The sequence below is a fragment of the Pogoniulus pusillus genome, chromosome 1 (genome assembly GCF_015220805.1).
Source record: "Pogoniulus pusillus isolate bPogPus1 chromosome 1, bPogPus1.pri, whole genome shotgun sequence".
NCBI classification, from domain to species: domain Eukaryota; kingdom Metazoa; phylum Chordata; class Aves; order Piciformes; family Lybiidae; genus Pogoniulus; species Pogoniulus pusillus.
In genome coordinates, this window is record NC_087264.1 from 17,349,587 (window position 1) to 17,364,045 (window position 14,459).

The following is a 14,459-nucleotide window of genomic DNA, read 5'->3' on the forward strand; positions in this document are numbered from 1 at the left end:
TAGGGCTTTTAGAATGATCAACAGAATGCTCCACATGTCTCATACACAAAACACCTCTTTATGCATTGATAAAATACTATTAACCTATTATTGACTTATAGTCTCCCTTTGATTTGTTGCAACACCTAGATCTCTTGCAGTCCAGCTCCCAAGCTACTATTTCCCTCATTTCATCTGCCTTTGATTCCTCCTGCTTAAACAAGTATTTTACATTTCTCCTCTCAAGCAGTTTCAAAATAGAACACAATTTGCCAAAATTGTTTTACATTGGATATCTTTCATGCAAGGAATGTGCTATTCACCATCTGATAACCCCTGCACATCAAAATGCTCTCTCATTTCTATCAATCAAGCTAATTTTTGTTTTTTCATTATTAACACTAGACCCACACAGGCTCTTGCAAGATTTCCACTTCGTATACCCTTCCAGCTGACAAGAGCCACTGGACTGTTTTCCTCACTCATGAACACCATACATCCAGACTATCTATCAGGAGATCAAGTGACACAGCAACAAAAACCTAAGGCCAGGAAAACCCTGCCAGAAGAGCCATTGTGCTGCCATAAAAATAAATTATGTTTGCTCAATGCTATTTGTTTTTTACAGGTCTTCACCAGTTGTTAATTGTCACTGTGTTATTCATTTAGAAAAAAATCCACATGGTTTTCATAAGTAATTCCCCCATTTTTAAAATTTGAAGTTAAGTCAATAAGTCTATAATTTTCTAGGAGTCCTCCTTTTACAAGTTCATTCCATTTCCTAGTACAGTAGTCTTTGATTCAAAACACACTGCTTCCAAGTCAAAAGGAATAATAATCTCAGCAGTGTAGCACTCTGACAAGAATCTCCTCTATTGTGTACGTAGTACACCTTGATACCATGATGAAAATGAATGCTTGGCTCCCCATATAACACAGGGAGAACACTGGGATCATAAATCTCAGTATGGAAAGCAACAGACTAACAACCTAGGCATATGCAGAACTTGAAGGAAAACAATACAAATACAATACAGTCACAAAAAAAAAATTCTGTGATTAACTAACTGAAAACATAACATGGCTTTTCTGTAAGTCAGAGAGATATATAACTCTCTCTTTACCTAGGAATATTTTTAAGCTATCTCAAATCACCATTATCATGTCTTTTCTCCAATTAAATGTATACTATGCTCCATTTAGAGATGGACCTTAACCAAAACCCTCCATCTGCATATTCTCTTTAGGCCAGATACACATTTGCAAGCAGTAAGCAGTCTGTGCCTTTTCAAGACATAAGCTCCAATAAGACTGGTCTGAAGAAATCCTAATAGATTCAAATTTAAAATTCAGTTTTTTTTGAGACGCATCTATATTATTTGTTACATACCACTGTACTTTAGTCACATATCATGAGCATATCAATAAAACCCAAGCAACCTCAGAATTCAAACCCAAATCCACAGTTAGCAAAAAAAATCTTTTATTTAAGAAAGTCAAACCAAACACTTGGATATAAACACAATGCAGAAGATATGAATTCCAGATCCAGGTCGGTTTAGGCCCATCTCTTCTACTGCATTCATGCACCATTCACAGCACTGAAGTTCAGCACACTGGAAGAGGTTCAAGGGCCTGCTTACCATGTTGACCATGTTGTAGCAAGGGAACTAGATCCAGCAGTGTCACCAGTGTCACGTAAAGTCCTTGATAGTCCAAAGATGGGTAGTCTGATAACTGAGCATCACGACTTTGCTGGCCACGTTCAGATGGTGCATCTCGCAGGACGCTGTAAAGGAGGGAGCGAGTAACAGTAGGGTTGATGGAACTGACCTGTGGTCTTAGAGATGGGGTGAGTGGGAATGGCACAGGAAAAAGACACATGGTCATGGGCACTGTCAAATTGGAGGCATCTTGATTCTCCTTCTTCCCTGTGCGGGATAAAATGCTGTTGGGGGGACAAAGAAAAAAAAGAGACAACAAAGACACAAAGAACAGCACATTACATTGAAATGACACTATAAAACAAATAATAAAAGACCAGATATGTTCCACATAAGATGCAATCACTACCAAAACCAGCTTGTCTACAAATCTACCAAACGTTAACTTTCATGCTTCAAGATCAGAGAATTCAAAATGGAGAACGTAGGAAAATTTCATTGCATCTCATGTGTTATCTGGTTCAAAAGGAGCAAAAATATAAAAATGCATGTTTCAGTGCCCTACCCATGTTTCACAGTTAAGAAAAGTTCTAAGAATTAGAAGTGCTTGCTATGGAAAAATAGCTCTGTCAAAACAGGTTGATACCATGCTCTGAGATTTTGAGGATTTTGAAACAACTATTATTTTTTCCCTCCTGTAATCTTTTGAACCAACTGAAAACATGCAAAATATAGGTGTGGCACTTGCAGAAACATGTTTTAGCAGAGAATAAACATGTGTGTTTGTTAAGATAGTCTTAAAAATCACATGTTTATTGCATTAAAATAATGTCTGTATGCATTTTATGATACTGTTTCATGACCACTCACTCAGTATCATTTGAGATAATGAAGTTTAAACAGGCACATGGATTTAGAAATAATATATTTCTAAAATGTTAACTAAACTACATTTGGAAAAGTTATAAAATAATATATAGTAGATGGTCTTTAGCATATGTTTGTGAGCTAATGATAATGGTTGTTTATGTGTGCTTTTAATTTTGCCCATGTTTAGGGAGGATACATTTTACTTTATGAATACAAACACTCCTTGGGTAAATAGTTACCTTCAAAAATCTAAGGGCTAAGCAAGCAAGACCAATTATGTAACTGCAGATCAGACAGTTTGTTACCATACATTCCTGCTATTACTTACGTTATTATTCAACAAAACTCACTACAAACTAAAGGAAAGATAATTTAAAAAAATAAAAAAAGATTTAGTGGGAATCAAAATAGAGGCTATACATCAACCAGCTTATGTTGTTTTAAAAATGTTGTAAATATCTCAATCTAATGTTTTGGGTTTTTTTAATCCCACTGTTTGAAATAGAAATAAATCGTCACTTAATCAGGGTTATACTTTAGTTATCAGGCAATTATAGGGTTAGTTCATCATCTCCATATGTGCCTATAAAATATAATACAACTTTTAAATATGTTCAACCACACACAATGCTTGGGGTTTTTTAAAGCACATTTTGCACTTCTCAGTAGGGATTTCCAAAAGCAGCTGGTTTAACTCTGTTCCCAAAGGCAGTGTTAAAACTGAAAAAAGACAAGTCAGTGGCATTAAAATTTTCACTGACTAATGAAAAGCAGAGTTATGTCAAGAGGCAGCACTTCTGGAAATCTCTGTCCTCTTTAACAGTATGGAAATCCCATTATATAATCACCTTAGCAAAGACAAATTTTACCTCACAAGCCATTTCAACAATTTACACAAGTAAGTTAAACTCTTGCTAAGGCACTTAAAAGAGGTGCCATTCATTTGTCATATATATAAAACACTTTTACAAGAACAGTTTTATGCCAAGTAGTTATCACATTGCACTAGTAGTCAGAGATGACAGACATTATCTATTTTAAAAAGCTACAAACTTTTTTTCCTGTTTTTCTATTGTGCTTTACATATTTGGCAGACTATTTTGGCTTCTGTTACCCAATGTCCAGTACAAGAAACACAGTGACTGTCATGAGAGTGTTACAAAAGTGTATCAGAAAAATCACCTAAGATCTAGTATGAATTTAAATTAAAATTATCAGAGTGCTGATTCTTTTTTTAATTTGCTTGATATTCATTTGCCATACTTTGTAACTCATGTTTAGAGACATGAAGTTACTAAATTATATTCCTTCCCTGTCTACCATCCCCGTACTTGCCAACGTATCAATTCAAGTACACATTTCCAGACAAGACGTTACTGTATTCATTAATCCTTGCTTTGCAAAGTGTAAGGCAGTGATGGAGAGAGAATTCTACAGACTTCTCTACCTCTTAACATGAAGCTCCGGCCCATGTATGGATTAAAGGCCAAAGCACACCATTTTATGACTTGTTCAGGGCATCCTTCTATTCACTTCTAGAACGGCCATGAGATCCTATCTATATCACAGCTGTGAGCATGCCAAACTTGGAGCAGGGGGTGTGGGAGATGGGGTGGGAAAGAAGAAAAAAAAAAGACCCCAAACTTTCAGACTCAGGCTTTTGCCTGATCCATATCTTTTAAAAGCAATAAACAAAAGAGTCAAAATTGAAAATCTGGAAGATCTCTAAAACCAAGACACAACAATTGCAGTTTGCTTCTGTTTCTGTTCAAGTACTGAGAACTTGGGAGTCTCAGCAGATTTTGACTCCACACTGAACTTTACTCTGTAACAAGCAACAAATCTACCAGGTCCTGTTTTAAGATTTACACATCTTTGTCACTAGTCTGTCCTAAAATTATTGCCTTCCAGAAAGTTTTCCTAAAACACCTACAAAATAACTGCATGTCACCAAAACAAGCTCGGCCATTAATTGGCTACTACTAATAATTTACAACTATTCCTTATGTATAACATTTTACTTAAGAATACATATGGAGAATTTTCTCCAATAAAATGTGAGATGCTTATTAAGTCTTTGATCATTCCTCAAATGAGGGAGAAAACACTGAAAATGAGCAGGGCATGAAACAAATTCATGCTGTAATGTAAAGAAATGCTTTTGCCCAAAGAGAAAATTAAAGAACTAAATGAATCAATGTGCTATGCATTGTGTATGGTGATTTTATGTGATGTTTGTTCATAGAAATACAGAATTTAATTTTTTCAGCCATTCCACATCTGTTCCCTCCACCCCTGAACTTGTGATGTATGGAGGCTATGTATAGAGCAAAGGAGCAAATTAATCCTTTGTGAGATCCAACTATAGCTAGCAGAATGATACCAGGTATGAATGTGATCCAAAACAGTAGGCACAGCCCACTGAGAAGAACAGTCACATGGAAAGGTAAAAAGTATATTAATCACCTGTAAAACCCAATCATCATATGGAATTCCTCTGACTAATTGCTATTCCTCTCTTATTCTTATGACAACATAAGTTCATTAAAAAAAGTTTGTCCTAAAAAAAATTCAGCTGCAAAGAGAGTACACATCAAACTGGGAATTTCATTTAGAGTTATTTTAAGATAGGAGATGATCACAAGCATCCTATTCCAAAGGCCAGATTCAAGACTTCCAAAAATCAATGGCCACTTTTGCTACTGTTTGATCAGTATTCTCTTAGCAGCCCAGATTCCTTGCATATGTTCTGTCTCCAGCTAAAAAAATTATTCTCTGCCATGTACTTTCATCACTGATGTTTAAACCTTGCACAATGGAGGCCCAGTGTAGGAGGCAGAAAGAAGACTCAGCATGCAAAATATTCAAAGAAATTTCTGAACACACTCATCAGAAAGGTTCTTAGCCAGTCTGTTAAGTTTTAGGGTAAATCTTGCAGAGATCTGCACACAGTGGGTGGGATTTTCCTTCTTTCCATCTGCCACACTAAATAAAGGGTATGTTTTGTTTTTTATCCATCTTCTTTCTCAGTATCAGCAAATGTATATACTTCAACCATATCACTCAGACTTTGTCCCATAGTTTATATTCCCCAGCTATATGGATTTAGAATGTAGGTTTGACCTTGCTGAGTATCTGAATTCAGTCAACTTCAATTCAGACACAAGTCCTGGCTTCAATTTCTGGTGCCAGATCATCAAGGTTAAAGCCATTTGCGTAGACCTGCGTATCAGGTACGAGTATCACTTCTGCTCAATAAGATTCAGTATTATCAGCATCCAGATTTTGGTTCAGTCCCATTCTGAACAGGAAAAAAAGAAATGGAATTGCTGTCCATTCTCATAGTTGCTAAGTATAAACCTTTTTTAGTAATCCCAGAAATGTCACTGCTCATTAAGAGTGAAGAAATTGTCACACAGGACATGTCCGCTGTACTGCTTCCACAAATTAAGACAACAGAGTAGTATAAAGACACTTTCTTTCTATAAGCAGCAGACTAAATCTATCCTGTCAATGAACTTGTACCCCAAAAGAAACAGATCTCATTATAGCAATTGGTAGTTACAACTAGGAGAAAAAATGGTCAGAATCAAGTTCAGCTTCCTAGTTTTTAAGAGCATTTAAGCAGAGGCTGTTTTGTCATACAGAATCTTACATAAATAAGTATGATTTAAGTGTGTGTTGTGCAAATAATCCATTAAAACAGCCTAAGAGGGGAACAGAGCCACATTTCAGAGATATCTTTAGTGACTTTTTGAACATTTTTTCCCAATGCTGCAAAATAATGAGACAGTATTTAATTAATCTTTAAAAAAGATCTCCTGGTTGACAAAAGTTTCTTCAACACTCTAAATGATGAGGTAAACAAATTTCACAGCGATTAAATTGCAGTGAGCAAGTGTTCCACTGATAATGAGTATTTCTGTCTATCTTTCCTTCTTCTAAACAGGGTTAAGAATTTTGACATGTCCCATGCACTTCAAGTGAACATTAGAAAGAAATACTGCCATTCTTTCAATTTCAAATTCTTGCTTCTCAGCTTCTATGCATCTCAAGGGTATGTGTACAAATTAATTGTATTTAGTTAGTGTTTCCTCATCAAATAAGGCAAATAGCTGTATTTCCAGAGTAGCTTTGGCAGCAAGTACAATCATTCCAGGTACAAATCAGGAAGGTGTGCATAGAAATGCACCTTTAATTGCATTTTTCTGGTTGTGAGAACTAGTGTCAGACAAAAATAAATTTAAAATATGAATCCACTAGGTAGCACCACAAAATGTATATAATTTCTAATCAAACTTCACAAATTTTCATGTCTTTTTAGCAAGACAGCAGGGAGCATTTCCTATTCAAAATGTACTCTGCAATCACATGGTGTTAGTACTATGTATTATTACTAAATATCAGACTACATCAAAACCCCAGGTCAGAACAATCTTGACCTGTGGTTGCCATCTAAACCCAGATCCATACACAAAATTTGTCTCTACTCATATTTTAACAAAGGACTGAACCAGAATCCAAATGCAACAGCCAGATGAACTATGGCACATTAAAACGTAGTTCTGCTCATATGGCTCATAGCTTTAGGATCCTGAGGCACCAGGATTGGTAAGGAGGTCCTAAATACATGTATCTAAAACTGTAGAGGTCACAAACTCCTTTCTTCACAAATTGAACACATTTGTGCATTCACCTAAGTCTTGGGTAGGCCAAGCAAATGTGTAATCAATCAAGTTTATTTTAGAATCAGCCACTCAGCAGCAGCTCAACTGGGCAAATTGGGCAACAGCCAAAGAAAAGACTAATTCATACCATTCTCTTCTTATGTTATGTTCTGACTCTTTTTGGCTGAGCATTGACCTATTAAATCTTGCATCCAAATCAAATTCAATCAATACTCCCTACGACTAGTTAGCGCTCTTTTCTTTAAGAGCATCAGTTAAAAACTTACCTTAATAAGGTCTGAGAAAAGTATTTCAGAGTATTTGCAATGTCAGTTCCAGAGGGCACAGGGTAAATATTGTGGAGAACTCGGTTGTGGTATTCCTGAAGGTAACGGATTTTGGAAGCAACTACATAAAAGACAAAAAGCAAACAAAGAAACTTTCATTTAGTTTCTTTTTTTTCAGACTGACAGAATCACATCTGTTCCTAACATGTCGGATTTTTTTTTAATAATAATTAAAGTTCTGTTATTTTGACTGAATTGAATATACCAGTGCAAGAGTACCAGAAGGAAAGCAAAGAAGTGAACGTCTGCATCTGTCTTAGACCAAATTAGTGCTAGCAAATTAAAAAAACAAAGCCACCCATCTCAACATTCATTTCTAACAAATGAGTCACTGGATCACAGGAAGTTAGTGTGAGACAGATACGTTTTACAGCAAAGCACAGACAAAAGCTAAGACAGAAAAGAGCTGTATTAGGCCATACATTTATTTGGTGCAGTAAACTACAGATATTAAAAGATCTGTGCTGTTTATTTAAGTCTTAAGAAGGTGAAGGGAAGGGGGGGTCAAGCAGCAATAGGAGCTCTACACTTTACTGAATCAAATTTTTGTTGTTTTAGAAGCAATAGTGGTTATTTTTTAACAAAGATCAATATTGGAAAAAAATGGCTTACCCACCACAGAATCATTGACTTATGTTGGCTGTAAGGCACAAGACAGTCTCACACAGAGACACCTACGCACACTCAGGTCTTTTTTGCTCTGCTCAAATGCATCAACTCTGCTGAGAAATGGTGCACTGCCTGTAGCAGAGGATTGCACCAGCTCAGCGGTGCTTTCAGCTAGACCAGTCAGCAGTTGTCATTGCACCACTCAGTGCAGATACAGATTCAATGAAAGCAAAGCCTTTTTTCCCGTTTGTTAAATGCATCAAGACTGCGAGTTAAGTGGGGAGATACTTCTGAATTACTTCAGCCCTTAAGCATATTGATTATGACAGTTTCCACCTTGTTCCTCCACAGTGTGAAAGACAAATCATACTTCCTAAACATGCAATCAGTTAATACTTTGGTTTATTCTCATTGTCAATTATATTAATTTTTTAATAAATGCTATGTAACTCCTCTGCTGAGCAGAAGGATAGTAACTTCCTAAGAGGTGTTTCTATGCTTGTTGCTGCTATGCTATCTAAACGTATCAAGAGCATTCCGACTTAGCAGCACACTGACAAGCTGGATGAGATGGGATGACATTGTATCCACATTATAGACAGAGTGAAGAACAGACATCAAGAACAAATAGCCTAGAACTGCTTCTGGAGGCTCAGTTTGTGATGCTGCGAGTCACTTTGCCAGTACAGATAGTAGTAAGTACTGGGCCACCACAGCTGCACAGCCAATGAGGTTTGTCAATTTCAAATCACCTGTCCATCAAATGAGGAACACTCAAACAACCATCAAGCAAGTAATAGTGTTTGTTTGAATTTCATTATGATAAACCACATCCTCCAGCACCCAATTGCCTTCATCATTGGCATCCTTTCTCCCATTTCCTGCTGTACTGGCCATGACCTCCCATTATCTGCAGCAAGTGAAGCTCCCACAGACAGAAGTCTCCTTCACAATATTACTCCACTTCATCACAGGGAGAAAGCTCACTGTAACTAAATAAGGCTGGAGTCTATGGGAAAATGGGAAAGCAGCAAGTAAAAATGCAGCTAGGGACACTGTCATAAAGCATATGCAAAAGTACTAAACTATGGATGCAGGACAATGACTTTATGTTTCCTCGATTTTAAGTGGTTTATTTCAAAATTTATTTTAAGGAGACATTAAGGGATAATTAAAAATCAATCACTACTTATTCCTGTCCCTCCAAACAACTGAAAACTTGTCACATGGACTCGGATTGCATCAGTATAGCTAAGAACAAGATCAGAGCCTTTCAGGCCATCATATAGGCCTGTAGCACATCACCTGTGCTTTGCAGGAGGTTATCTCCATCTGTGTAAGACCAGTCATAAATAGCTTCCCACAGAGCCCAAATCCACCAGGGTAGTAACACTGGTCACAATATGTTTCACTTAAGATTACAGAAGTTTATTTTAGCAGTTTTCCTTTCCTCATTCCATATGTCATTCTATCCCATTTTTAATCCCAGGTTTGCAAGTCAGTTTACCAGATTATTTAAAGAAAATATTTTTATTCCTATTAATCAGCATTGTCATGCAATGGCACCAGGCAAAATATGAAAATATCAAAACAGAAAACTTATTCATAAAGTCCAAATATTAGCATTAGCTTTAAGCTAAAGGTTTTACCCTCACCTCCCGGTTCTGTTTCCAAGAACACTAACGATTTTAGCACAGCCTCCCAGAATACAAAGAGCATTCTGACAATAAACCCAGAACAAAATTGTCAGCTTCTAAGACACAGAAATGTGTGAACAACCCAGTGTTCTGAGTTTCTGAGTATTCAGAGATATACTTTAAAAAGTGATGTCATCTTGTGGAGTATTTAGTCATTGACATAGGTCATCAGACGAAACAAAGTCTTAACAGAAAAAAATATGCAAAGTTATTCCAGGATACTTTGCTGGGTATCTCTCCAGGATCCGCAGACACCCAACTAAACTCTCTAGCATTGACTGAATCAAGAGTGAGACTATTAGGAGTCTTTAAAGATGGCCCTGGTTGCTCCATTGTCCTGGAGAAGAACAGAGCAGGCATCAGGCATTTCCAGGACATTACTTACCACAACTCAATACCAGTTACTGCTATTCAAGGTGAAGAAGAACCAACTTTGTTTGAATAAAACAGAACATCTCAAGCATGCCACGATGAGTCGAATGATGAAAATCACTGTCAACAGCACTGGTATGAGATACAAGATGCGTGTGGTCACAAGAAAGAGAGGCTTCTCGATGATCTCCCAGATTGATACCATTTTACCTGTTGTTCACGCAACCTGCCAAAGGCATGTGAGGTAGCCACAGATATGTTTAGACCAGCATCTCTTCTGTTCCAATAAATCTGATTCCTCATTTGTACTGTGTTGTTGCTGCTCTTGGTAAACTGAGATTCTTTAAGACTTGTTACGTGATTCCTTCCCAAGACATTCTGTTTCCTGCCAGTCAATGAGGGCAGAACCAAAAGGAGCAACCACTGGGGTTTGAAGGTTTGCCTGACAATGATGTATGCACATCAGTACAATCTTTGTTGGAGTTCATAATTCGTTAAAAATGGCAGGTGAGGAAATCTTGAAGTTATATAGGGAAAAAAAACCATTTGGTAACGCCATAAGAACTAGTCAGGGGAGAATATTAGTAAACAAAAAACATTCCATAGGTTAGAATGCACAGGATATGTCCATTAACCAAATACTCTACCTGTAACATCATGAAAAAGAACATTAGGTGGTGGAAAAAGATGAAACTTGTACCCTGAGTAAATCTTAAAGAGCAACAGAGACATGGCAAGCCAAGATGCAGTGTCTTGACCAGTACCAGGGGGTGAAAAGCAAAAAAAACCCCATCAGACAATGATAAAATATGAAAGAGAAGTTCAAACAGAGAAGACAAAAAGCATTAGAAATGGAGGAACTAAGAAGGCAGAATAGAAAAAGAAGAAAATGCCAAAGGCATTTCCAAGGAAGAAAAGCTGGCAGAAATTCTTCCACATTAGTGTTAAACAAGTATAATTAATGTATAAAGAAGACACAATTACAGAACTCAGTCGGGGGGTAGGGAAAGCAGAAAGTACAAAACTATACCAATTCGAACACTGCACACTTCAGGGCTGCTACACAGTCAGAACATTGTGTCTCTATGAGGCCAGAAGTGCACTCTTACAGCAATAAATTATCATCCACGTCATATTTTAATAGCAATATAATCCATCACTGTAAATAAGAAATAAATCCTAAAGGAAAAAAAAACTGTAAGTATTCTTTTCCTTAGATCAGATCAGCACAGGCATAAACATAAGGATCCTTTCCCCTTGACCTGGAGGAAGGAGACAGCAAGTCTCAGTATCTGAAGTGTCAGATCACATCATGTCATCATGATAAACATCAATCCAACCTAGTGGACACAGACTGCCTGACTCCCAACCATGAAACTGTACCAAGAGAGATAGTAGCTTTGATTTGGGCACCAAGCTCAACTACCCCAGTACTCTTTAAGCCTCCCATGTGAGCTCTCACAGAGACGCCAGCCGTTATCAGTACTCACAACAGCAAGGAACACTTGCGTAGCCCAGCTGCTGACATCCCAACCACTGTGCTATTTGATTTTGCTCGGATTGGATCTAGCCAACATGGTCGTTAAAACACCTGATGCTGTGAGGAGGCACACCAGTCTCTGGGCAGGGGGTGGCATCAGCTGGTAGGCTTCTGCTAGACGACTTTGAGGGTACAGGAGCCTACACATAGGCAGGACTCTATTACCCAGTCTACATTCACTCAGAAGGTGAACAGAACAGACAAAAATGATGGCCTACCTCCTTTCTCAGTCTATCTCGAAGCAATAGCACCTTCAAGGTGGCAATGCATGGGTCACCTCCCGCCTCTACAGTTGGATCTCCAGCCTCTGAGGTAGCTGCATCCTTTGGGACAGGGTACAGCACCGGCACACTAGGCAGGCTGCGCGCTTCCCACCGTGGGGCCAGGGCCAAGCCGGTGATCTCAATCTTAGAACTCACTCCAGAATGCCTCATTTTTTTCCCTCTGATTGCCAGCGCTGCCTTTGCACAAACACGTCGCCTCCCGCCACCGCGCTAGCCAGGTGCGGGGAGAGGGAGATGAGACGCTGTGGAAGGCCACCGCCACCATGCACTCCGCAACGGCTGAGACAGAAAGAGCCAGAATGAAGGCACTTCCCCCCCTCCCCTTGCACTAGCTTCTATGCGGATAGCACACAACGCGGGAGCAGGCCGGTCAGCGCTGCCCCTCCAGAGCTGCTGACAGCCGGCAGCAAGGCAGAGCCATCAGCTGCTCCACGCCGCCCGCCCCCTGCTCCCCTCGGACAGGTCCCGGCCCGCGCCGCGCTGCCCGGTCCCGCCACTCACACTGCTCCGCCTTAGTGGACATGCTGCCAGCCTGCGCTGCTCCTCAGCCGCTCAGGAGCGTCTGCTCCCAAGCACGGCGAAAACAGCCACAACCGCTTCGCCTTGGCAGCTCTGCCGGTGCCGGCGCCGCTGCCGCAGGGTTGCGGGCCAGGGAGCGGCGGACGGGCGAGGCGGGGCGGGGACGCGCTCTTAAAGGGGAAGAGCGAATAGCGGCCCCGGCTTGGGGCGATTGCGGAGCTGGGTCGGCTTTGTAAGGGGAGCCTCGCAAGAGATGGGGCAGAAGGAGTCCTGTCCTCTCAGAGGAAGCATCCGCCTCAGGCGGGGACGTTACCCTGCCCAAGCGCCGAGCTTGTGGCAGCGCCGGCCTAGCGTTGCCGCGCCGGAATGTGGGGATGAACCTTCAACCCTCGGCAGTGCTCCCTGCGGCTTCGAGGGTGTTTGGGATTGGTGAGGGGGCTGGTGGTGAGCACTTCCCGGCCCTATGCCCTGTTCTGAGAGCAGCTGAGAGAGCGCACGAAGCTAGGCCAAGGACAGTTCGTGTTTGTTCATGAGGCTGTGCCTGCGTACTCCGTTTTAGGCTTTGCTTGCAGCTGCACTGGACCCCCTGTGCTCGGGCAGTGTACCTGAGGCTAGCACGAAGGCAGGTGCCTCTGCCCGAGTTTCCTCACTTGTGTCTATAGTGCGCCAGTCATCTCAGGACTCCCATGCTTTCCTCTAAGACACAGGTGTTGAGCTTAGTGTCCTCCCCATCACCAGTTCCAGTTATGGTTACTGCCAAAGGTGCCCTCAGGGCAGCACTAATGTGGGATGGAAATACCAGTTGTGGAAGTGCAGTAGTAACCATATAATTTGTTTGCTGCAGGAGAAATTACTTTACCAGTGTGCAGCCTGGCATCTTCCCACGCATCCTGACTTGGCGTTACCATTGGTTTCTTCTTTGAAGCTTTCTAGAACAGCTTTTCAGACCCTCACACCCATGAGAAAGGCGTGTGGAAACAGTAGTGTGTCATCAGCCAAGGCAGGGGAGCCATAATGTTTATAGAAAAAAAAGCCTGCCACATAGTCTTCTCAAAATACTGGTCTGTGTAAGCTGAGTATGCCTGTGGCAGCCTGGCAGTTTGTTTGGCCACTTTTCAATTCACCTCATTGTCAATTTGCTTACTTCATCCGTATCTCAATGTTTTGGGAGACGCTGCTAAAGTAAAGACAAACATCCACTGCTCTGCCCTCATCACTGAGCTAGTCATTTTGGTGTAGAAAGCTATTTGGTTGATCAGGCAGGATTTTCTCTTTGTAAAACCATGCTGCTGACTCTCAATCACCTTCTTGTCCTTTTTTGGGATTGTTTTCCAGGATTATGTTTTCCTTGAGTGCTGTGTCCAGTTCTGGGCCCCTCAATTCAAGAGAGATGTTGAGGTGCTGGAAGGTGTCCAGAGAAGGGCGACAAAGCTGGTGAAGGGCCTGGAAGACAAACCCTATGAGGAGAGGCTGAGGGAGCTGGGGGTGTTTAGCCTGGAGAAGAGGAGGCTCAGGGCTGACCTCATTGCTGACTACAACTACCTGAAGGGAGGCTGTAGCCAGGTGGGGGTTGGTCTCTTCTCCCAGGCCACCAACAATAGAACAAGGGGACACAGTCTCAAGTTGTGCCAGGGTAGGTATAGGCTGGATATTAGGGGGAAGTTCTTCACAGAGAGAGTGATTGGCATTGGAATGGGCTGCCCAGGGAGGTGGTGGAGTCACCGTCCCTGGAGGTGTTCAAGAAAAGCCTGGATGAGACACTTAGTGCCATGGTCTAGTTGACTGGCTAGGGCTGGGTGCTAGGTTGGACTGGATGATCTTGGAAGTCTCTTCCAACCTGGTTGATTCTATGATTCTATGATTCTATGATCATCTTCCCAGGGATCAAGGCCTGTAGTTTCCTGGATCGCT

The 14,459-nt window shown here is 40.6% G+C and overlaps 1 protein-coding gene across 2 annotated transcripts in view; it reads right to left on the reverse strand.

The window, feature by feature from the left end:
* UNC79 (unc-79 homolog, NALCN channel complex subunit) overlaps positions 1-12,690 on the reverse strand; it is a 112,515-nt gene extending 99,825 nt beyond the window's left edge. For both annotated transcript variants that reach the window (XM_064142466.1, XM_064142475.1), the window contains exons 1-3: positions 12,531-12,690; positions 7,468-7,588; positions 1,623-1,927 (exon numbers count right to left, since the gene is read on the reverse strand). In XM_064142466.1, the coding sequence (XP_063998536.1) occupies positions 1,623-1,927; positions 7,468-7,588; positions 12,531-12,552 (448 nt within the window). In that variant the 5' untranslated portion in view covers positions 12,553-12,690. The remainder of the gene's footprint in view (positions 1-1,622; positions 1,928-7,467; positions 7,589-12,530) is intronic.
* Positions 12,691-14,459: the final 1,769 nt, after the last annotated feature.